At 44.5% G+C, this 19,524-nt stretch overlaps 19 protein-coding genes and 1 pseudogene across 22 annotated transcripts; 10 read left to right on the top strand and 10 right to left on the bottom strand.

Annotated features, from left to right (window-relative positions):
• Nucleotides 1-167: 167 nt before the first annotated feature.
• LOC125557183 (histone H2A-like) lies at nt 168-701 on the bottom strand. Its single transcript, XM_048719544.1, has one exon. It carries the CDS (start codon nt 594-596, stop codon nt 219-221), a length of 378 nt encoding a protein of 125 aa, XP_048575501.1. The 5' UTR covers nt 597-701; the 3' UTR covers nt 168-218.
• A 153-nt stretch (nt 702-854) lies between these two features.
• Nucleotides 855-1,496, top strand: LOC125557210 (late histone H2B.L4-like). Its single transcript, XM_048719565.1, has one exon. It carries the CDS (start codon nt 958-960, stop codon nt 1,324-1,326), a length of 369 nt encoding a protein of 122 aa, XP_048575522.1. The 5' UTR covers nt 855-957; the 3' UTR covers nt 1,327-1,496.
• Nucleotides 1,497-1,988: 492 nt separating this feature from the next.
• Nucleotides 1,989-2,545, bottom strand: LOC125557218 (histone H4). Its single transcript, XM_048719571.1, has one exon. It carries the CDS (start codon nt 2,356-2,358, stop codon nt 2,047-2,049), a length of 312 nt encoding a protein of 103 aa, XP_048575528.1. The 5' UTR covers nt 2,359-2,545; the 3' UTR covers nt 1,989-2,046.
• A 35-nt stretch (nt 2,546-2,580) lies between these two features.
• On the top strand, nt 2,581-4,546 carry LOC125557138 (histone H3). 2 transcript variants are annotated; one of them, XM_048719483.1, is made up of 2 exons: nt 2,581-3,087; nt 3,323-3,535. In XM_048719483.1, the coding sequence occupies exons 1-2, from the start codon at nt 2,688-2,690 to the stop codon at nt 3,349-3,351; spliced, it is 429 nt and encodes a 142-aa protein (XP_048575440.1). In that variant the 5' UTR covers nt 2,581-2,687; the 3' UTR covers nt 3,352-3,535. The 2 variants fall into 2 exon arrangements, with proteins under 2 accessions (XP_048575440.1, XP_048575441.1); XM_048719484.1 differs by lacking the exon at nt 3,323-3,535 and adding an exon at nt 4,370-4,546 and having other exon boundaries at nt 2,583-3,143.
• LOC125557190 (histone H2A-like) lies at nt 3,713-4,217 on the bottom strand. The gene has a single exon (XM_048719549.1). It carries the CDS (start codon nt 4,139-4,141, stop codon nt 3,764-3,766), a length of 378 nt encoding a protein of 125 aa, XP_048575506.1. The 5' UTR covers nt 4,142-4,217; the 3' UTR covers nt 3,713-3,763.
• Nucleotides 4,386-4,844, top strand: LOC125557478 (histone H2B-like). The gene has a single exon (XM_048720121.1). The coding sequence runs from the start codon at nt 4,503-4,505 to the stop codon at nt 4,842-4,844; it is 342 nt and encodes a 113-aa protein (XP_048576078.1). The 5' UTR covers nt 4,386-4,502.
• Nucleotides 4,845-5,378: 534 nt separating this feature from the next.
• Nucleotides 5,379-6,418, top strand: LOC125557216 (histone H2B-like). Its single transcript, XM_048719570.1, has one exon. It carries the CDS (start codon nt 5,904-5,906, stop codon nt 6,243-6,245), a length of 342 nt encoding a protein of 113 aa, XP_048575527.1. The 5' UTR covers nt 5,379-5,903; the 3' UTR covers nt 6,246-6,418.
• Nucleotides 6,419-6,980: 562 nt separating this feature from the next.
• LOC5497168 (histone H2A) lies at nt 6,981-7,514 on the bottom strand. The gene has a single exon (XM_001618994.3). It carries the CDS (start codon nt 7,407-7,409, stop codon nt 7,032-7,034), a length of 378 nt encoding a protein of 125 aa, XP_001619044.1. The 5' UTR covers nt 7,410-7,514; the 3' UTR covers nt 6,981-7,031.
• A 153-nt stretch (nt 7,515-7,667) lies between these two features.
• LOC5497170 (late histone H2B.L4) lies at nt 7,668-8,309 on the top strand. Its single transcript, XM_001618992.3, has one exon. The coding sequence runs from the start codon at nt 7,771-7,773 to the stop codon at nt 8,137-8,139; it is 369 nt and encodes a 122-aa protein (XP_001619042.1). The 5' UTR covers nt 7,668-7,770; the 3' UTR covers nt 8,140-8,309.
• A 492-nt stretch (nt 8,310-8,801) lies between these two features.
• LOC5496422 (histone H4) lies at nt 8,802-9,358 on the bottom strand. Its single transcript, XM_032368926.2, has one exon. The coding sequence runs from the start codon at nt 9,169-9,171 to the stop codon at nt 8,860-8,862; it is 312 nt and encodes a 103-aa protein (XP_032224817.2). The 5' UTR covers nt 9,172-9,358; the 3' UTR covers nt 8,802-8,859.
• Nucleotides 9,359-9,393: 35 nt separating this feature from the next.
• Nucleotides 9,394-11,359, top strand: LOC125557139 (histone H3). 2 transcript variants are annotated; one of them, XM_048719485.1, is made up of 2 exons: nt 9,394-9,900; nt 10,136-10,348. In XM_048719485.1, the coding sequence occupies exons 1-2, from the start codon at nt 9,501-9,503 to the stop codon at nt 10,162-10,164; spliced, it is 429 nt and encodes a 142-aa protein (XP_048575442.1). In that variant the 5' UTR covers nt 9,394-9,500; the 3' UTR covers nt 10,165-10,348. The 2 variants fall into 2 exon arrangements, with proteins under 2 accessions (XP_048575442.1, XP_048575443.1); XM_048719486.1 differs by lacking the exon at nt 10,136-10,348 and adding an exon at nt 11,183-11,359 and having other exon boundaries at nt 9,396-9,956.
• On the bottom strand, nt 10,526-11,030 carry LOC125557191 (histone H2A-like). The gene has a single exon (XM_048719550.1). The coding sequence runs from the start codon at nt 10,952-10,954 to the stop codon at nt 10,577-10,579; it is 378 nt and encodes a 125-aa protein (XP_048575507.1). The 5' UTR covers nt 10,955-11,030; the 3' UTR covers nt 10,526-10,576.
• LOC125557477 (histone H2B-like) lies at nt 11,199-11,657 on the top strand. Its single transcript, XM_048720120.1, has one exon. The coding sequence runs from the start codon at nt 11,316-11,318 to the stop codon at nt 11,655-11,657; it is 342 nt and encodes a 113-aa protein (XP_048576077.1). The 5' UTR covers nt 11,199-11,315.
• Nucleotides 11,658-12,392: 735 nt separating this feature from the next.
• Nucleotides 12,393-12,926, bottom strand: LOC125557179 (histone H2A-like). The gene has a single exon (XM_048719540.1). It carries the CDS (start codon nt 12,819-12,821, stop codon nt 12,444-12,446), a length of 378 nt encoding a protein of 125 aa, XP_048575497.1. The 5' UTR covers nt 12,822-12,926; the 3' UTR covers nt 12,393-12,443.
• A 139-nt stretch (nt 12,927-13,065) lies between these two features.
• On the top strand, nt 13,066-13,935 carry LOC125557203 (late histone H2B.L4-like). The gene has a single exon (XM_048719559.1). It carries the CDS (start codon nt 13,183-13,185, stop codon nt 13,549-13,551), a length of 369 nt encoding a protein of 122 aa, XP_048575516.1. The 5' UTR covers nt 13,066-13,182; the 3' UTR covers nt 13,552-13,935.
• Nucleotides 13,936-15,213: 1,278 nt separating this feature from the next.
• Nucleotides 15,214-15,747, bottom strand: LOC5497955 (histone H2A). The gene has a single exon (XM_001619680.3). It carries the CDS (start codon nt 15,640-15,642, stop codon nt 15,265-15,267), a length of 378 nt encoding a protein of 125 aa, XP_001619730.1. The 5' UTR covers nt 15,643-15,747; the 3' UTR covers nt 15,214-15,264.
• Nucleotides 15,748-15,886: 139 nt separating this feature from the next.
• LOC5497954 (late histone H2B.L4) lies at nt 15,887-16,542 on the top strand. The gene has a single exon (XM_001619682.3). The coding sequence runs from the start codon at nt 16,004-16,006 to the stop codon at nt 16,370-16,372; it is 369 nt and encodes a 122-aa protein (XP_001619732.1). The 5' UTR covers nt 15,887-16,003; the 3' UTR covers nt 16,373-16,542.
• Nucleotides 16,543-17,034: 492 nt separating this feature from the next.
• Nucleotides 17,035-17,483, bottom strand: LOC5496524 (histone H4). The gene has a single exon (XM_001618208.3). The coding sequence runs from the start codon at nt 17,402-17,404 to the stop codon at nt 17,093-17,095; it is 312 nt and encodes a 103-aa protein (XP_001618258.1). The 5' UTR covers nt 17,405-17,483; the 3' UTR covers nt 17,035-17,092.
• A 143-nt stretch (nt 17,484-17,626) lies between these two features.
• Nucleotides 17,627-19,507, top strand: LOC5496523 (histone H3). 2 transcript variants are annotated; one of them, XM_048719528.1, is made up of 2 exons: nt 17,627-18,130; nt 18,366-18,578. In XM_048719528.1, exons 1-2 carry the CDS (start codon nt 17,731-17,733, stop codon nt 18,392-18,394), a joined length of 429 nt encoding a protein of 142 aa, XP_048575485.1. In that variant the 5' UTR covers nt 17,627-17,730; the 3' UTR covers nt 18,395-18,578. The 2 variants fall into 2 exon arrangements, with proteins under 2 accessions (XP_048575485.1, XP_048575486.1); XM_048719529.1 differs by lacking the exon at nt 18,366-18,578 and adding an exon at nt 19,412-19,507 and having other exon boundaries at nt 17,628-18,186.
• LOC125557194 lies at nt 18,756-19,427 on the bottom strand (annotated as a pseudogene).
• Nucleotides 19,508-19,524: the final 17 nt, after the last annotated feature.

Below are 19,524 nucleotides of genomic sequence, written 5' to 3'. Positions count from 1 at the left end.
CAAAGTAACCGCCCGTGCCGCTTAAAGTTTTGTCACCGAATACGTGCTGTTTATGTGGTTTAAGGGCATCTTCTAGAATAAGGGTATCGAATAAAAATACATGGGGTATTTTGCGATAAAAAAAAGTATTTTGAGTGATGATGTGGTCTTTGAACTTTTGTGCGATGTGGTGGTTCCTAAAAGAACCGTTTGTTTTTCAGCAGCCGAGTCCTGACTGCTCACTTGCTCTTTTTCTCGGTCTTCTTCGGGAGAAGAGATGCTTGGATGTTTGGTAGGACCCCGCCCTGCGCAATGGTAACACCATGCAATAACCTATTCAGCTCCTCGTCGTTTCTTACGGCAAGCTGTAGGTGACGCGGGATTATCCTCGTTTTCTTGTTGTCACGAGCAGCGTTACCGGCAAGCTCCAATATCTCAGCACTTAGATACTCTAGGACTGCAGCAAGGTATACAGGTGCACCGGCGCCTACTCTCTCAGCGTAGTTGCCCTTACGGAGGTGACGATGGATACGGCCGACGGGGAACTGAAGTCCGGCACGGGATGAGCGAGTCTTGGACTTGGTGCCCTTAGCTTTACCTTTGCCTCGGCCAGACATGATGATTTATATATAACTAAACAGTGGTTGAGTTGATTTAACGTCTGAATGTTGTGATGAGATCACTTAGCTGTACTGACTTTGCCTTTCTATTTATTCTGCATGCCGGATCGAAACGTAAAATTGCGTAAACAATAGATCTTTTGTTGTGTGTACAGCGCGTTTGCCGGTGCGCGGGGCGGTGACAAGCCGCATCTGCATATTAGCGAAAAACAGCCAATGGGATGGCTTCCATTCCGATCCGGTCAGTAACAATAGAGTTGTAAATAAAAGCGTACTCGCATCTCGAGTATTTACAATTTCTTTCTGAGAATCAGAAAATTAAGTTTCATTTGAGCACTCGGGCCTGTTAACAAACATCATGCCTCCTAAATCTGGTAAGAAACCCGAAGCATCTAAAGGCAAGAAAAACGTCGTAGCTGGTGACAAAAAGAAGCGCAAAGGTCGTCGCAAGGAGAGCTACGCCATCTACATTTACAAAGTTCTGAAGCAAGTTCATCCCGACACAGGAATCTCCAGCAAAGCAATGGGCATCATGAATTCGTTCGTGAACGATATATTCGAACGCATCGCTGCAGAGTCGTCTCGACTAGCGCACTACAACAAGAAGTCCACAATCAGCTCGCGAGAGATTCAGACTGCAATTCGCCTACTACTACCAGGGGAGCTTGCCAAACACGCCGTCAGCGAGGGGACCAAAGCCGTTACTAAGTACACCAGCAGCAAGTGATTCATTGCTCTATAGCAATAAAACGGCTCTTTTAGGAGCCACCACATAGAGAAAAGTTCAAGTCACATGCAATCTGACTATAACAAAACGAATATCCCCTGCCTCTCCCATAACAAACAACACAAAAACATATACACTACATATCTAGAGTCAACATGCACCTCTCCCTATAAAAAAAAAACAATAACAACCTCAACCGAAAGAGTACGCGCATACGCAAAACACCGAAAAGCAGATTTTTGATTCGTCGATAGAAAAAAAAAATATAAAAGTCGCTTAAGGAATAGCATCGTTATTGTCAAGCATAAACAAGAAATGCAACCGCCACTAGACTCTATATTGATGATGATGTCTAGCTTCGAAATAAACACGGTTATATCTTTACGCGAGTTAAGACTCTATATTAGATGATAATGTTTAGATTCGATATAAACACAGTTTTATCTTAACGCGAGTTTGTGCAGAATCATTTAACTACAAATTTGTTGCGAAAGGCCTCCTATTGTTAGCTTGTTTCTTTACCTATTTGTTGGTATGTAAGTATTGGTTAGTTGTGCGTGGTTGTATGTTTGGTGCGCGAGTGATTGTTTAGTTTAGCGTTTCTAGTGTTTCTCTTATAACGAGATATTATCGATGCATTGGGACATGACTCTTGTCATATGTGGTGGTTCCTAAAAGAACCGTTTGTGTTTTGTTTTGAACTCTTGGAAGAGAAGTCGCTTAGCCACCGAAGCCGTACAGAGTGCGCCCTTGGCGCTTCAGGGCGTACACGACGTCCATCGCTGTGACGGTCTTTCTTTTGGCATGCTCTGTGTAAGTTACAGCATCTCGAATGACATTTTCAAGGAAAACCTTGAGGACACCACGGGTCTCCTCATAGATAAGACCGGAGATACGCTTCACACCGCCACGACGAGCAAGTCGGCGAATTGCAGGTTTGGTTATACCCTGGATATTATCACGCAGGATCTTTCGATGTCTCTTTGCTCCACCCTTGCCAAGACCTTTACCGCCTTTACCACGACCAGACATGTTTTTTTTTTTTTTCTGCTGTTTGATGAATGAGTGAGAAATGTTCACTTGTGCTTGAATGAGCAAATGATGTGATTCCCTACTTTGTTGCAATAGTTTATAATAGCAATCAGCCGACCTCTAAGGAAACGTACGGTGCCGAAATCTTAAGCTATGAGACAAAAGGCTAGACAACTCAACCAATCGTTAGTTTTTAGGTCATGAAATATGCATTCCGTGTTTCCGATCCGCCTCAGCCCCGCGCTCGGTATAAATAGCTCTAGAAAGCGACACGGTTTCCATCTAACGATTGCTCCATTGTAACACCTTGTAACATATTGTAACAAAAAATGGCTCGCACTAAGCAAACGGCTCGAAAATCAACTGGAGGCAAGGCTCCAAGAAAGCAGCTTGCGACCAAGGCAGCTCGTAAAAGCGCGCCAGCTACTGGAGGAGTGAAGAAACCTCACCGTTACAGACCTGGCACAGTCGCTCTCCGTGAGATCCGCCGATACCAGAAATCTACCGAGCTGTTGATCAGAAAGCTTCCTTTCCAGCGTCTAGTTCGAGAAATCGCACAAGATTTCAAGACCGATCTGAGATTCCAGAGCTCGGCCGTTATGGCTCTACAAGAAGCTAGTGAGGCCTACCTTGTTGGTTTATTTGAAGACACCAATCTCTGCGCTATTCACGCAAAACGAGTAACGATCATGCCGAAAGATATACAGCTCGCCCGCAGAATCCGAGGAGAACGGGCTTAGACACACCCAAGCTCATAAATTACAAACGGCTCTTTTAAGAGCCACCACATGATCAAAAGTCCAATATCAGTCTGCATCTCAAACGACAATTCCCTTTCCCGTGTTAAGGTGGCATTTCTATGGCACATTCCTAGCATATATGGAACTCGGCCGTTCCTCTGACATTTTACATAATTTTACTCATGCATTTTATTGACGCCTCCTTAGAGTTGGCGCTTGTTTACAAAACAAGCCTAATTCGCGAGTGGTATGACTTCTCATAATTTGTTTTAAACTCTTCGTATCATTCGTACGGGATTGACTCACATTTAGAGAATTTCAAAGTTTGTGCGCTTATTTTTATGGTCACCATAAGAGAGTAAGATTTTGTTTAGGTGTGTGTGCGTGCGCGCGCTAGTAGAGAATAATCGCTCGGTGCGTAGCTCGCCGTTTTCTAAGTAACACCGCCAAAGTAACCGCCCGTGCCGCTTAAAGTTTTGTCACCGAATACGTGCTGTTTATGTGGTTTAAGGGCATCTTCTAGAATAAGGGTATCGAATAAAAATACATGGGGTATTTTGCGATAAAAAAAAGTATTTTGAGTGATGATGTGGTCTTTGAACTTTTGTGCGATGTGGTGGTTCCTAAAAGAACCGTTTGTTTTTCAGCAGCCGAGTCCTGACTGCTCACTTGCTCTTTTTCTCGGTCTTCTTCGGGAGAAGAGATGCTTGGATGTTTGGTAGGACCCCGCCCTGCGCAATGGTAACACCATGCAATAACCTATTCAGCTCCTCGTCGTTTCTTACGGCAAGCTGTAGGTGACGCGGGATTATCCTCGTTTTCTTGTTGTCACGAGCAGCGTTACCGGCAAGCTCCAATATCTCAGCACTGAGATACTCTAGGACTGCAGCAAGGTATACAGGTGCACCGGCGCCTACTCTCTCAGCGTAGTTGCCCTTACGGAGGTGACGATGGATACGGCCGACGGGGAACTGAAGTCCGGCACGGGATGAGCGAGTCTTGGACTTGGTGCCCTTAGCTTTACCTTTGCCTCGGCCAGACATGATGATTTATATATAACTAAACAGTGGTTGAGTTGATTTAACGTCTGAATGTTGTGATGAGATCACTTAGCTGTACTGACTTTGCCTTTCTATTTATTCTGCATGCCGGATCGAAACGTAAAATTGCGTAAACAATAGATCTTTTGTTGTGTGTACAGCGCGTTTGCCGGTGCGCGGGGCGGTGACAAGCCGCATCTGCATATTAGCGAAAAACAGCCAATGGGATGGCTTCCATTCCGATCCGGTCAGTAACAATAGAGTTGTAAATAAAAGCGTACTCGCATCTCGAGTATTTACAATTTCTTTCTGAGAATCAGAAAATTAAGTTTCATTTGAGCACTCGGGCCTGTTAACAAACATCATGCCTCCTAAATCTGGTAAGAAACCCGAAGCATCTAAAGGCAAGAAAAACGTCGTAGCTGGTGACAAAAAGAAGCGCAAAGGTCGTCGCAAGGAGAGCTACGCCATCTACATTTACAAAGTTCTGAAGCAAGTTCATCCCGACACAGGAATCTCCAGCAAAGCAATGGGCATCATGAATTCGTTCGTGAACGATATATTCGAACGCATCGCTGCAGAGTCGTCTCGACTAGCGCACTACAACAAGAAGTCCACAATCAGCTCGCGAGAGATTCAGACTGCAATTCGCCTACTACTACCAGGGGAGCTTGCCAAACACGCCGTCAGCTCTACAAGAAGCTAGTGAGGCCTACCTTGTTGGTTTATTTGAAGACACCAATCTCTGCGCTATTCACGCAAAACGAGTAACGATCATGCCGAAAGATATACAGCTCGCCCGCAGAATCCGAGGAGAACGGGCTTAGACACACCCAAGCTCATAAATTACAAACGGCTCTTTTAAGAGCCACCACATGATCAAAAGTCCAATATCAGTCTGCATCTCAAACGACAATTCCCTTTCCCGTGTTAAGGTGGCATATCTATGGCACATTCCTAGCATATATGGAACTCGGCCGTTCCTCTGACATTTTACATAATTTTACTCATGCATTTTATTGACGCCTCCTTAGAGTTGGCGCTTGTTTACAAAACAAGCCTAATTCGCGAGTGGTATGACTTCTCATAATTTGTTTTAAACTCTTCGTATCATTCGTACGGGATTGACTCACATTTAGAGAATTTCAAAGTTTGTGCGCTTATTTTTATGGTCACCATAAGAGAGTAAGATTTTGTTTAGGTGTGTGTGCGTGCGCGCGCAAGTAGAGAATAATACTCTAGGACTGCAGCAAGGTATACAGGTGCACCGGCGCCTACTCTCTCAGCGTAGTTGCCCTTACGGAGGTGACGATGGATACGGCCGACGGGGAACTGAAGTCCGGCACGGGATGAGCGAGTCTTGGACTTGGTGCCCTTAGCTTTACCTTTGCCTCGGCCAGACATGATGATTTATATATAACTAAACAGTGGTTGAGTTGATTTAACGTCTGAATGTTGTGATGAGATCACTTAGCTGTACTGACTTTGCCTTTCTATTTATTCTGCATGCCGGATCGAAACGTAAAATTGCGTAAACAATAGATCTTTTGTTGTGTGTACAGCGCGTTTGCCGGTGCGCGGGGCGGTGACAAGCCGCATCTGCATATTAGCGAAAAACAGCCAATGGGATGGCTTCCATTCCGATCCGGTCAGTAACAATAGAGTTGTAAATAAAAGCGTACTCGCATCTCGAGTATTTACAATTTCTTTCTGAGAATCAGAAAATTAAGTTTCATTTGAGCACTCGGGCCTGTTAACAAACATCATGCCTCCTAAATCTGGTAAGAAACCCGAAGCATCTAAAGGCAAGAAAAACGTCGTAGCTGGTGACAAAAAGAAGCGCAAAGGTCGTCGCAAGGAGAGCTACGCCATCTACATTTACAAAGTTCTGAAGCAAGTTCATCCCGACACAGGAATCTCCAGCAAAGCAATGGGCATCATGAATTCGTTCGTGAACGATATATTCGAACGCATCGCTGCAGAGTCGTCTCGACTAGCGCACTACAACAAGAAGTCCACAATCAGCTCGCGAGAGATTCAGACTGCAATTCGCCTACTACTACCAGGGGAGCTTGCCAAACACGCCGTCAGCTCTACAAGAAGCTAGTGAGGCCTACCTTGTTGGTTTATTTGAAGACACCAATCTCTGCGCTATTCACGCAAAACGAGTAACGATCATGCCGAAAGATATACAGCTCGCCCGCAGAATCCGAGGAGAACGGGCTTAGACACACCCAAGCTCATAAATTACAAACGGCTCTTTTAAGAGCCACCACATGATCAAAAGTCCAATATCAGTCTGCATCTCAAACGACAATTCCCTTTCCCGTGTTAAGGTGGCATTTCTATGGCACATTCCTAGCATATATGGAACTCGGCCGTTCCTCTGACATTTTACATAATTTTACTCATGCATTTTATTGACGCCTCCTTAGAGTTGGCGCTTGTTTACAAAACAAGCCTAATTCGCGAGTGGTATGACTTCTCATAATTTGTTTTAAACTCTTCGTATCATTCGTACGGGATTGACTCACATTTAGAGAATTTCAAAGTTTGTGCGCTTATTTTTATGGTCACCATAAGAGAGTAAGATTTTGTTTAGGTGTGTGTGCGTGCGCGCGCTAGTAGAGAATAATCGCTCGGTGCGTAGCTCGCCGTTTTCTAAGTAACACCGCCAAAGTAACCGCCCGTGCCGCTTAAAGTTTTGTCACCGAATACGTGCTGTTTATGTGGTTTAAGGGCATCTTCTAGAATAAGGGTATCGAATAAAAATACATGGGGTATTTTGCGATAAAAAAAAGTATTTTGAGTGATGATGTGGTCTTTGAACTTTTGTGCGATGTGGTGGTTCCTAAAAGAACCGTTTGTTTTTCAGCAGCCGAGTCCTGACTGCTCACTTGCTCTTTTTCTCGGTCTTCTTCGGGAGAAGAGATGCTTGGATGTTTGGTAGGACCCCGCCCTGCGCAATGGTAACACCATGCAATAACCTATTCAGCTCCTCGTCGTTTCTTACGGCAAGCTGTAGGTGACGCGGGATTATCCTCGTTTTCTTGTTGTCACGAGCAGCGTTACCGGCAAGCTCCAATATCTCAGCACTGAGATACTCTAGGACTGCAGCAAGGTATACAGGTGCACCGGCGCCTACTCTCTCAGCGTAGTTGCCCTTACGGAGGTGACGATGGATACGGCCGACGGGGAACTGAAGTCCGGCACGGGATGAGCGAGTCTTGGACTTGGTGCCCTTAGCTTTACCTTTGCCTCGGCCAGACATGATGATTTATATATAACTAAACAGTGGTTGAGTTGATTTAACGTCTGAATGTTGTGATGAGATCACTTAGCTGTACTGACTTTGCCTTTCTATTTATTCTGCATGCCGGATCGAAACGTAAAATTGCGTAAACAATAGATCTTTTGTTGTGTGTACAGCGCGTTTGCCGGTGCGCGGGGCGGTGACAAGCCGCATCTGCATATTAGCGAAAAACAGCCAATGGGATGGCTTCCATTCCGATCCGGTCAGTAACAATAGAGTTGTAAATAAAAGCGTACTCGCATCTCGAGTATTTACAATTTCTTTCTGAGAATCAGAAAATTAAGTTTCATTTGAGCACTCGGGCCTGTTAACAAACATCATGCCTCCTAAATCTGGTAAGAAACCCGAAGCATCTAAAGGCAAGAAAAACGTCGTAGCTGGTGACAAAAAGAAGCGCAAAGGTCGTCGCAAGGAGAGCTACGCCATCTACATTTACAAAGTTCTGAAGCAAGTTCATCCCGACACAGGAATCTCCAGCAAAGCAATGGGCATCATGAATTCGTTCGTGAACGATATATTCGAACGCATCGCTGCAGAGTCGTCTCGACTAGCGCACTACAACAAGAAGTCCACAATCAGCTCGCGAGAGATTCAGACTGCAATTCGCCTACTACTACCAGGGGAGCTTGCCAAACACGCCGTCAGCGAGGGGACCAAAGCCGTTACTAAGTACACCAGCAGCAAGTGATTCATTGCTCTATAGCAATAAAACGGCTCTTTTAGGAGCCACCACATAGAGAAAAGTTCAAGTCACATGCAATCTGACTATAACAAAACGAATATCCCCTGCCTCTCCCATAACAAACAACACAAAAACATATACACTACATATCTAGAGTCAACATGCACCTCTCCCTATAAAAAAAAAACAATAACAACCTCAACCGAAAGAGTACGCGCATACGCAAAACACCGAAAAGCAGATTTTTGATTCGTCGATAGAAAAAAAAAATATAAAAGTCGCTTAAGGAATAGCATCGTTATTGTCAAGCATAAACAAGAAATGCAACCGCCACTAGACTCTATATTGATGATGATGTCTAGCTTCGAAATAAACACGGTTATATCTTTACGCGAGTTAAGACTCTATATTAGATGATAATGTTTAGATTCGATATAAACACAGTTTTATCTTAACGCGAGTTTGTGCAGAATCATTTAACTACAAATTTGTTGCGAAAGGCCTCCTATTGTTAGCTTGTTTCTTTACCTATTTGTTGGTATGTAAGTATTGGTTAGTTGTGCGTGGTTGTATGTTTGGTGCGCGAGTGATTGTTTAGTTTAGCGTTTCTAGTGTTTCTCTTATAACGAGATATTATCGATGCATTGGGACATGACTCTTGTCATATGTGGTGGTTCCTAAAAGAACCGTTTGTGTTTTGTTTTGAACTCTTGGAAGAGAAGTCGCTTAGCCACCGAAGCCGTACAGAGTGCGCCCTTGGCGCTTCAGGGCGTACACGACGTCCATCGCTGTGACGGTCTTTCTTTTGGCATGCTCTGTGTAAGTTACAGCATCTCGAATGACATTTTCAAGGAAAACCTTGAGGACACCACGGGTCTCCTCATAGATAAGACCGGAGATACGCTTCACACCGCCACGACGAGCAAGTCGGCGAATTGCAGGTTTGGTTATACCCTGGATATTATCACGCAGGATCTTTCGATGTCTCTTTGCTCCACCCTTGCCAAGACCTTTACCGCCTTTACCACGACCAGACATGTTTTTTTTTTTTTTCTGCTGTTTGATGAATGAGTGAGAAATGTTCACTTGTGCTTGAATGAGCAAATGATGTGATTCCCTACTTTGTTGCAATAGTTTATAATAGCAATCAGCCGACCTCTAAGGAAACGTACGGTGCCGAAATCTTAAGCTATGAGACAAAAGGCTAGACAACTCAACCAATCGTTAGTTTTTAGGTCATGAAATATGCATTCCGTGTTTCCGATCCGCCTCAGCCCCGCGCTCGGTATAAATAGCTCTAGAAAGCGACACGGTTTCCATCTAACGATTGCTCCATTGTAACACCTTGTAACATATTGTAACAAAAAATGGCTCGCACTAAGCAAACGGCTCGAAAATCAACTGGAGGCAAGGCTCCAAGAAAGCAGCTTGCGACCAAGGCAGCTCGTAAAAGCGCGCCAGCTACTGGAGGAGTGAAGAAACCTCACCGTTACAGACCTGGCACAGTCGCTCTCCGTGAGATCCGCCGATACCAGAAATCTACCGAGCTGTTGATCAGAAAGCTTCCTTTCCAGCGTCTAGTTCGAGAAATCGCACAAGATTTCAAGACCGATCTGAGATTCCAGAGCTCGGCCGTTATGGCTCTACAAGAAGCTAGTGAGGCCTACCTTGTTGGTTTATTTGAAGACACCAATCTCTGCGCTATTCACGCAAAACGAGTAACGATCATGCCGAAAGATATACAGCTCGCCCGCAGAATCCGAGGAGAACGGGCTTAGACACACCCAAGCTCATAAATTACAAACGGCTCTTTTAAGAGCCACCACATGATCAAAAGTCCAATATCAGTCTGCATCTCAAACGACAATTCCCTTTCCCGTGTTAAGGTGGCATTTCTATGGCACATTCCTAGCATATATGGAACTCGGCCGTTCCTCTGACATTTTACATAATTTTACTCATGCATTTTATTGACGCCTCCTTAGAGTTGGCGCTTGTTTACAAAACAAGCCTAATTCGCGAGTGGTATGACTTCTCATAATTTGTTTTAAACTCTTCGTATCATTCGTACGGGATTGACTCACATTTAGAGAATTTCAAAGTTTGTGCGCTTATTTTTATGGTCACCATAAGAGAGTAAGATTTTGTTTAGGTGTGTGTGCGTGCGCGCGCTAGTAGAGAATAATCGCTCGGTGCGTAGCTCGCCGTTTTCTAAGTAACACCGCCAAAGTAACCGCCCGTGCCGCTTAAAGTTTTGTCACCGAATACGTGCTGTTTATGTGGTTTAAGGGCATCTTCTAGAATAAGGGTATCGAATAAAAATACATGGGGTATTTTGCGATAAAAAAAAGTATTTTGAGTGATGATGTGGTCTTTGAACTTTTGTGCGATGTGGTGGTTCCTAAAAGAACCGTTTGTTTTTCAGCAGCCGAGTCCTGACTGCTCACTTGCTCTTTTTCTCGGTCTTCTTCGGGAGAAGAGATGCTTGGATGTTTGGTAGGACCCCGCCCTGCGCAATGGTAACACCATGCAATAACCTATTCAGCTCCTCGTCGTTTCTTACGGCAAGCTGTAGGTGACGCGGGATTATCCTCGTTTTCTTGTTGTCACGAGCAGCGTTACCGGCAAGCTCCAATATCTCAGCACTGAGATACTCTAGGACTGCAGCAAGGTATACAGGTGCACCGGCGCCTACTCTCTCAGCGTAGTTGCCCTTACGGAGGTGACGATGGATACGGCCGACGGGGAACTGAAGTCCGGCACGGGATGAGCGAGTCTTGGACTTGGTGCCCTTAGCTTTACCTTTGCCTCGGCCAGACATGATGATTTATATATAACTAAACAGTGGTTGAGTTGATTTAACGTCTGAATGTTGTGATGAGATCACTTAGCTGTACTGACTTTGCCTTTCTATTTATTCTGCATGCCGGATCGAAACGTAAAATTGCGTAAACAATAGATCTTTTGTTGTGTGTACAGCGCGTTTGCCGGTGCGCGGGGCGGTGACAAGCCGCATCTGCATATTAGCGAAAAACAGCCAATGGGATGGCTTCCATTCCGATCCGGTCAGTAACAATAGAGTTGTAAATAAAAGCGTACTCGCATCTCGAGTATTTACAATTTCTTTCTGAGAATCAGAAAATTAAGTTTCATTTGAGCACTCGGGCCTGTTAACAAACATCATGCCTCCTAAATCTGGTAAGAAACCCGAAGCATCTAAAGGCAAGAAAAACGTCGTAGCTGGTGACAAAAAGAAGCGCAAAGGTCGTCGCAAGGAGAGCTACGCCATCTACATTTACAAAGTTCTGAAGCAAGTTCATCCCGACACAGGAATCTCCAGCAAAGCAATGGGCATCATGAATTCGTTCGTGAACGATATATTCGAACGCATCGCTGCAGAGTCGTCTCGACTAGCGCACTACAACAAGAAGTCCACAATCAGCTCGCGAGAGATTCAGACTGCAATTCGCCTACTACTACCAGGGGAGCTTGCCAAACACGCCGTCAGCTCTACAAGAAGCTAGTGAGGCCTACCTTGTTGGTTTATTTGAAGACACCAATCTCTGCGCTATTCACGCAAAACGAGTAACGATCATGCCGAAAGATATACAGCTCGCCCGCAGAATCCGAGGAGAACGGGCTTAGACACACCCAAGCTCATAAATTACAAACGGCTCTTTTAAGAGCCACCACATGATCAAAAGTCCAATATCAGTCTGCATCTCAAACGACAATTCCCTTTCCCGTGTTAAGGTGGCATTTCTATGGCACATTCCTAGCATATATGGAACTCGGCCGTTCCTCTGACATTTTACATAATTTTACTCATGCATTTTATTGACGCCTCCTTAGAGTTGGCGCTTGTTTACAAAACAAGCCTAATTCGCGAGTGGTATGACTTCTCATAATTTGTTTTAAACTCTTCGTATCATTCGTACGGGATTGACTCACATTTAGAGAATTTCAAAGTTTGTGCGCTTATTTTTATGGTCACCATAAGAGAGTAAGATTTTGTTTAGGTGTGTGTGCGTGCGCGCGCTAGTAGAGAATAATCGCTCGGTGCGTAGCTCGCCGTTTTCTAAGTAACACCGCCAAAGTAACCGCCCGTGCCGCTTAAAGTTTTGTCACCGAATACGTGCTGTTTATGTGGTTTAAGGGCATCTTCTAGAATAAGGGTATCGAATAAAAATACATGGGGTATTTTGCGATAAAAAAAAGTATTTTGAGTGATGATGTGGTCTTTGAACTTTTGTGCGATGTGGTGGTTCCTAAAAGAACCGTTTGTTTTTCAGCAGCCGAGTCCTGACTGCTCACTTGCTCTTTTTCTCGGTCTTCTTCGGGAGAAGAGATGCTTGGATGTTTGGTAGGACCCCGCCCTGCGCAATGGTAACACCATGCAATAACCTATTCAGCTCCTCGTCGTTTCTTACGGCAAGCTGTAGGTGACGCGGGATTATCCTCGTTTTCTTGTTGTCACGAGCAGCGTTACCGGCAAGCTCCAATATCTCAGCACTTAGATACTCTAGGACTGCAGCAAGGTATACAGGTGCACCGGCGCCTACTCTCTCAGCGTAGTTGCCCTTACGGAGGTGACGATGGATACGGCCGACGGGGAACTGAAGTCCGGCACGGGATGAGCGAGTCTTGGACTTGGTGCCCTTAGCTTTACCTTTGCCTCGGCCAGACATGATGATTTATATATAACTAAACAGTGGTTGAGTTGATTTAACGTCTGAATGTTGTGATGAGATCACTTAGCTGTACTGACTTTGCCTTTCTATTTATTCTGCATGCCGGATCGAAACGTAAAATTGCGTAAACAATAGATCTTTTGTTGTGTGTACAGCGCGTTTGCCGGTGCGCGGGGCGGTGACAAGCCGCATCTGCATATTAGCGAAAAACAGCCAATGGGATGGCTTCCATTCCGATCCGGTCAGTAACAATAGAGTTGTAAATAAAAGCGTACTCGCATCTCGAGTATTTACAATTTCTTTCTGAGAATCAGAAAATTAAGTTTCATTTGAGCACTCGGGCCTGTTAACAAACATCATGCCTCCTAAATCTGGTAAGAAACCCGAAGCATCTAAAGGCAAGAAAAACGTCGTAGCTGGTGACAAAAAGAAGCGCAAAGGTCGTCGCAAGGAGAGCTACGCCATCTACATTTACAAAGTTCTGAAGCAAGTTCATCCCGACACAGGAATCTCCAGCAAAGCAATGGGCATCATGAATTCGTTCGTGAACGATATATTCGAACGCATCGCTGCAGAGTCGTCTCGACTAGCGCACTACAACAAGAAGTCCACAATCAGCTCGCGAGAGATTCAGACTGCAATTCGCCTACTACTACCAGGGGAGCTTGCCAAACACGCCGTCAGCGAGGGGACCAAAGCCGTTACTAAGTATACCAGCAGCAAGTGATTCATTGCTCTATAGCAATAAAACGGCTCTTTTAGGAGCCACCACATAGAGAAAAGTTCAAGTCACATGCAATCTGACTATAACAAAACAAATAACCCCTGCCTCTCCCATAACAAACAACACAAAAACATATACACTACATATCTAGAGTCAACATGCACCTCTCCCTATAAAAAAAAAACAATAACAACCTCAACCGAAAGAGTACGCGCATACGCAAAACACCGAAAAGCAGATTTTTGATTCGTCGATAGAAAAAAAAAATATAAAAGTCGCTTAAGGAATAGCATCGTTATTGTCAAGCATAAACAAGAAATGCAACCGCCACTAGACTCTATATTGATGATGATGTCTAGCTTCGAAATAAACACGGTTATATCTTTACGCGAGTTAAGACTCTATATTAGATGATAATGTTTAGATTCGATATAAACACAGTTTTATCTTAACGCGAGTTTGTGCAGAATCATTTAACTACAAATTTGTTGCGAAAGGCCTCCTATTGTTAGCTTGTTTCTTTACCTATTTGTTGGTATGTAAGTATTGGTTAGTTGTGCGTGGTTGTATGTTTGGTGCGCGAGTGATTGTTTAGTTTAGCGTTTCTAGTGTTTCTCTTATAACGAGATATTATCGATGCATTGGGACATGACTCTTGTCATATGTGGTGGTTCCTAAAAGAACCGTTTGTGTTTTGTTTTGAACTCTTGGAAGAGAAGTCGCTTAGCCACCGAAGCCGTACAGAGTGCGCCCTTGGCGCTTCAGGGCGTACACGACGTCCATCGCTGTGACGGTCTTTCTTTTGGCATGCTCTGTGTAAGTTACAGCATCTCGAATGACATTTTCAAGGAAAACCTTGAGGACACCACGGGTCTCCTCATAGATAAGACCGGAGATACGCTTCACACCGCCACGACGAGCAAGTCGGCGTGAGGCCTACCTTGTTGGTTTATTTGAAGACACCAATCTCTGCGCTATTCACGCAAAACGAGTAACGATCATGCCGAAAGATATACAGCTCGCCCGCAGAATCCGAGGAGAACGGGCTTAGACACACCCAAGCTCATAAATTACAAACGGCTCTTTTAAGAGCCACCACATGATCAAAAGTCCAATATCAGTCTGCATCTCAAACGACAATTCCCTTTCCCGTGTTAAGGTGGCATTTCTATGGCACATTCCTAGCATATATGGAACTCGGCCGTTCCTCTGACATTTTACATAATTTTACTCATGCATTTTATTGACGCCTCCTTAGAGTTGGCGCTTGTTTACAAAACAAGCCTAATTCGCGAGTGGTATGACTTCTCATAATTTGTTTTAAACTCTTCGTATCATTCGTACGGGATTGACTCACATTTAGAGAATTTCAAAGTTTGTGCGCTTATTTTTATGGTCACCATAAGAGAGTAAGATTTTGTTTAGGTGTGTGTGCGTGCGCGCGCTAGTAGAGAATAATCGCTCGGTGCGTAGCTCGCCGTTTTCTAAGTAACACCGCCAAAGTAACCACCCGTGCCGCTTAAAGTTTTGTCACCGAATACGTGCTGTTTATGTGGTTTAAGGGCATCTTCTAGAATAAGGGTATCGAATAAAAATACATGAGGTATTTTGCGATAAAAAAAAGTATTTTGAGTGATGATGTGGTCTTTGAACTTTTGTGCGATGTGGTGGTTCCTAAAAGAACCGTTTGTTTTTCAGCAGCCGAGTCCTGACTGCTCACTTGCTCTTTTTCTCGGTCTTCTTCGGGAGAAGAGATGCTTGGATGTTTGGTAGGACCCCGCCCTGCGCAATGGTAACACCATGCAATAACCTATTCAGCTCCTCGTCGTTTCTTACGGCAAGCTGTAGGTGACGCGGGATTATCCTCGTTTTCTTGTTGTCACGAGCAGCGTTACCGGCAAGCTCCAATATCTCAGCACTTAGATACTCTAGGACTGCAGCAAGGTATACAGGTGCACCGGCGCCTACTCTCTCAGCGTAGTTGCCCTTACGGAGGTGACGATGGATACGGCCGACGGGGAACTGAAGTCCGGCACGGGATGAGCGAGTCTTGGACTTGGTGCCCTTAGCTTTACCTTTGCCTCGGCCAGACATGATGATTTATATATAACTAAACAGTGGTTGAGTTGATTTAACGTCTGAATGTTGTGATGAGATCACTTAGCTGTACTGACTTTGCCTTTCTATTTATTCTGCATGCCGGATCGAAACGTAAAATTGCGTAAACAATAGATCTTTTGTTGTGTGTACAGCGCGTTTGCCGGTGCGCGGGGCGGTGACAAGCCGCATCTGCATATTAGCGAAAAACAGCCAATGGGATGGCTTCCATTCCGATCCGGTCAGTAACAATAGAGTTGTAAATAAAAGCGTACTCGCATCTCGAGTATTTACAATTTCTTTCTGAGAATCAGAAAATTAAGTTTCATTTGAGCACTCGGGCCTGTTAACAAACATCATGCCTCCTAAATCTGGTAAGAAACCCGAAGCATCTAAAGGCAAGAAAAACGTCGTAGCTGGTGACAAAAAGAAGCGCAAAGGTCGTCGCAAGGAGAGCTACGCCATCTACATTTACAAAGTTCTGAAGCAAGTTCATCCCGACACAGGAATCTCCAGCAAAGCAATGGGCATCATGAATTCGTTCGTGAACGATATATTCGAACGCATCGCTGCAGAGTCGTCTCGACTAGCGCACTACAACAAGAAGTCCACAATCAGCTCGCGAGAGATTCAGACTGCAATTCGCCTACTACTACCAGGGGAGCTTGCCAAACACGCCGTCAGCGAGGGGACCAAAGCCGTTACTAAGTACACCAGCAGCAAGTGATTCATTGCTCTATAGCAATAAAACGGCTCTTTTAGGAGCCACCACATAGAGAAAAGTTCAAGTCACATGCAATCTGACTATAACAAAACGAATATCCCCTGCCTCTCCCATAACAAACAACACAAAAACATATACACTACATATCTAGAGTCAACATGCACCTCTCCCTATAAAAAAAAAACAATAACAACCTCAACCGAAAGAGTACGCGCATACGCAAAACACCGAAAAGCAGATTTTTGATTCGTCGATAGAAAAAAAAAATATAAAAGTCGCTTAAGGAATAGCATCGTTATTGTCAAGCATAAACAAGAAATGCAACCGCCACTAGACTCTATATTGATGATGATGTCTAGCTTCGAAATAAACACGGTTATATCTTTACGCGAGTTAAGACTCTATATTAGATGATAATGTTTAGATTCGATATAAACACAGTTTTATCTTAACGCGAGTTTGTGCAGAATCATTTAACTACAAATTTGTTGCGAAAGGCCTCCTATTGTTAGCTTGTTTCTTTACCTATTTGTTGGTATGTAAGTATTGGTTAGTTGTGCGTGGTTGTATGTTTGGTGCGCGAGTGATTGTTTAGTTTAGCGTTTCTAGTGTTTCTCTTATAACGAGATATTATCGATGCATTGGGACATGACTCTTGTCATATGTGGTGGTTCCTAAAAGAACCGTTTGTGTTTTGTTTTGAACTCTTGGAAGAGAAGTCGCTTAGCCACCGAAGCCGTACAGAGTGCGCCCTTGGCGCTTCAGGGCGTACACGACGTCCATCGCTGTGACGGTCTTTCTTTTGGCATGCTCTGTGTAAGTTACAGCATCTCGAATGACATTTTCAAGGAAAACCTTGAGGACACCACGGGTCTCCTCATAGATAAGACCGGAGATACGCTTCACACCGCCACGACGAGCAAGTCGGCGAATTGCAGGTTTGGTTATACCCTGGATATTATCACGCAGGATCTTTCGATGTCTCTTTGCTCCACCCTTGCCAAGACCTTTACCGCCTTTACCACGACCAGACATGTTTTTTTTTTCTGCTGTTTGATGAATGAGTGAGAAATGTTCACTTGTGCTTGAATGAGCAAATGATGTGATTCCCTACTTTGTTGCAATAGTTTATAATAGCAATCAGCCGACCTCTAAGGAAACGTACGGTGCCGAAATCTTAAGCTATGAGACAAAAGGGCTAGACAACTCAACCAATCGTTAGTTTTTAGGTCATGAAATATGCATTCCGTGTTTCCGATCCGCCTCAGCCCCGCGCTCGGTATAAATAGCTCTAGAAAGCGACACGGTTTCCATCTAACGATTGCTCCATTGTAACACCTTGTAACATATTGTAACAAAAAATGGCTCGCACTAAGCAAACGGCTCGAAAATCAACTGGAGGCAAGGCTCCAAGAAAGCAGCTTGCGACCAAGGCAGCTCGTAAAAGCGCGCCAGCTACTGGAGGAGTGAAGAAACCTCACCGTTACAGACCTGGCACAGTCGCTCTCCGTGAGATCCGCCGATACCAGAAATCTACCGAGCTGTTGATCAGAAAGCTTCCTTTCCAGCGTCTAGTTCGAGAAATCGCACAAGATTTCAAGACCGATCTGAGATTCCAGAGCTCGGCCGTTATGGCTCTACAAGAAGCTAGTGAGGCCTACCTTGTTGGTTTATTTGAAGACACCAATCTCTGCGCTATTCACGCAAAACGAGTAACGATCATGCCGAAAGATATACAGCTCGCCCGCAGAATCCGAGGAGAACGGGCTTAGACACACCCAAGCTCATAAATTACAAACGGCTCTTTTAAGAGCCACCACATGATCAAAAGTCCAATATCAGTCTGCATCTCAAACGACAATTCCCTTTCCCGTGTTAAGGTGGCATTTCTATGGCACATTCCTAGCATATATGGAACTCGGCCGTTCCTCTGACATTTTACATAATTTTACTCATGCATTTTATTGACGCCTCCTTAGAGTTGGCGCTTGTTTACAAAACAAGCCTAATTCGCGAGTGGTATGACTTCTCATAATTTGTTTTAAACTCTTCGTATCATTCGTACGGGATTGACTCACATTTAGAGAATTTCAAAGTTTGTGCGCTTATTTTTATGGTCACCATAAGAGAGTAAGATTTTGTTTAGGTGTGTGTGCGTGCGCGCGCTAGTAGAGAATAATCGCTCGGTGCGTAGCTCGCCGTTTTCTAAGTAACACCGCCAAAGTAACCGCCCGTGCCGCTTAAAGTTTTGTCACCGAATACGTGCTGTTTATGTGGTTTAAGGGCATCTTCTAGAATAAGGGTATCGAATAAAAATACATGGGGTATTTTGCGATAAAAAAAAGTATTTTGAGTGATGATGTGGTCTTTGAACTTTTGTGCGATGTGGTGGTTCCTAAAAGAACCGTTTGTTTTTCAGCAGCCGAGTCCTGACTGCTCACTTGCTCTTTTTCTCGGTCTTCTTCGGGAGAAGAGATGCTTGGATGTTTGGTAGGACCCCGCCCTGCGCAATGGTAACACCATGCAATAACCTATTCAGCTCCTCGTCGTTTCTTACGGCAAGCTGTAGGTGACGCGGGATTATCCTCGTTTTCTTGTTGTCACGAGCAGCGTTACCGGCAAGCTCCAATATCTCAGCACTTAGATACTCTAGGACTGCAGCAAGGTATACAGGTGCACCGGCGCCTACTCTCTCAGCGTAGTTGCCCTTACGGAGGTGACGATGGATACGGCCGACGGGGAACTGAAGTCCGGCACGGGATGAGCGAGTCTTGACTTGGTGCCCTTAGCTTTACCTTTGCCTCGGCCAGACATGATGATTTATATATAACTAAACAGTGGTTGAGTTGATTTAACGTCTGAATGTTGTGATGAGATCACTTAGCTGTACTGACTTTGCCTTTCTATTTATTCTGCATGCCGGATCGAAACGTAAAATTGCGTAAACAATAGATCTTTTGTTGTGTGTACAGCGCGTTTGCCGGTGCGCGGGGCGGTGACAAGCCGCATCTGCATATTAGCGAAAAACAGCCAATGGGATGGCTTCCATTCCGATCCGGTCAGTAACAATAGAGTTGTAAATAAAAGCGTACTCGCATCTCGAGTATTTACAATTTCTTTCTGAGAATCAGAAAATTAAGTTTCATTTGAGCACT

Source organism: Nematostella vectensis, chromosome 12, assembly GCF_932526225.1.
Source record: "Nematostella vectensis chromosome 12, jaNemVect1.1, whole genome shotgun sequence".
NCBI classification, from domain to species: Eukaryota; Metazoa; Cnidaria; class Anthozoa; order Actiniaria; family Edwardsiidae; genus Nematostella; species Nematostella vectensis.
This window is presented reverse-complemented; position numbering and strand designations above follow the sequence as displayed.

Coding starts and splice junctions, on each gene's coding strand:
- LOC125557138 (XM_048719483.1), top strand. CDS start 2,688: ATGGCTCGCACTAAGCAAACGGCTCGAAAATCAACTGGAGGCAAGGCT. Junction 3,088..3,322: donor CGCCCGCAGAATCCGAGGAG/AACGGGCTTAGA, acceptor GCGCTTGTTTAC/AAAACAAGCCTAATTCGCGA.
- LOC125557203 (XM_048719559.1), top strand. CDS start 13,183: ATGCCTCCTAAATCTGGTAAGAAACCCGAAGCATCTAAAGGCAAGAAA.
- LOC125557216 (XM_048719570.1), top strand. CDS start 5,904: ATGCCTCCTAAATCTGGTAAGAAACCCGAAGCATCTAAAGGCAAGAAA.
- LOC125557139 (XM_048719485.1), top strand. CDS start 9,501: ATGGCTCGCACTAAGCAAACGGCTCGAAAATCAACTGGAGGCAAGGCT. Junction 9,901..10,135: donor CGCCCGCAGAATCCGAGGAG/AACGGGCTTAGA, acceptor GCGCTTGTTTAC/AAAACAAGCCTAATTCGCGA.
- LOC125557183 (XM_048719544.1), bottom strand. CDS start 596: ATGTCTGGCCGAGGCAAAGGTAAAGCTAAGGGCACCAAGTCCAAGACT.
- LOC125557190 (XM_048719549.1), bottom strand. CDS start 4,141: ATGTCTGGCCGAGGCAAAGGTAAAGCTAAGGGCACCAAGTCCAAGACT.
- LOC125557210 (XM_048719565.1), top strand. CDS start 958: ATGCCTCCTAAATCTGGTAAGAAACCCGAAGCATCTAAAGGCAAGAAA.
- LOC5497168 (XM_001618994.3), bottom strand. CDS start 7,409: ATGTCTGGCCGAGGCAAAGGTAAAGCTAAGGGCACCAAGTCCAAGACT.
- LOC125557478 (XM_048720121.1), top strand. CDS start 4,503: ATGCCTCCTAAATCTGGTAAGAAACCCGAAGCATCTAAAGGCAAGAAA.
- LOC125557191 (XM_048719550.1), bottom strand. CDS start 10,954: ATGTCTGGCCGAGGCAAAGGTAAAGCTAAGGGCACCAAGTCCAAGACT.
- LOC125557477 (XM_048720120.1), top strand. CDS start 11,316: ATGCCTCCTAAATCTGGTAAGAAACCCGAAGCATCTAAAGGCAAGAAA.
- LOC5497955 (XM_001619680.3), bottom strand. CDS start 15,642: ATGTCTGGCCGAGGCAAAGGTAAAGCTAAGGGCACCAAGTCCAAGACT.
- LOC125557179 (XM_048719540.1), bottom strand. CDS start 12,821: ATGTCTGGCCGAGGCAAAGGTAAAGCTAAGGGCACCAAGTCCAAGACT.
- LOC5497954 (XM_001619682.3), top strand. CDS start 16,004: ATGCCTCCTAAATCTGGTAAGAAACCCGAAGCATCTAAAGGCAAGAAA.
- LOC5496524 (XM_001618208.3), bottom strand. CDS start 17,404: ATGTCTGGTCGTGGTAAAGGCGGTAAAGGTCTTGGCAAGGGTGGAGCA.
- LOC5496422 (XM_032368926.2), bottom strand. CDS start 9,171: ATGTCTGGTCGTGGTAAAGGCGGTAAAGGTCTTGGCAAGGGTGGAGCA.
- LOC5497170 (XM_001618992.3), top strand. CDS start 7,771: ATGCCTCCTAAATCTGGTAAGAAACCCGAAGCATCTAAAGGCAAGAAA.
- LOC125557218 (XM_048719571.1), bottom strand. CDS start 2,358: ATGTCTGGTCGTGGTAAAGGCGGTAAAGGTCTTGGCAAGGGTGGAGCA.
- LOC5496523 (XM_048719528.1), top strand. CDS start 17,731: ATGGCTCGCACTAAGCAAACGGCTCGAAAATCAACTGGAGGCAAGGCT. Junction 18,131..18,365: donor CGCCCGCAGAATCCGAGGAG/AACGGGCTTAGA, acceptor GCGCTTGTTTAC/AAAACAAGCCTAATTCGCGA.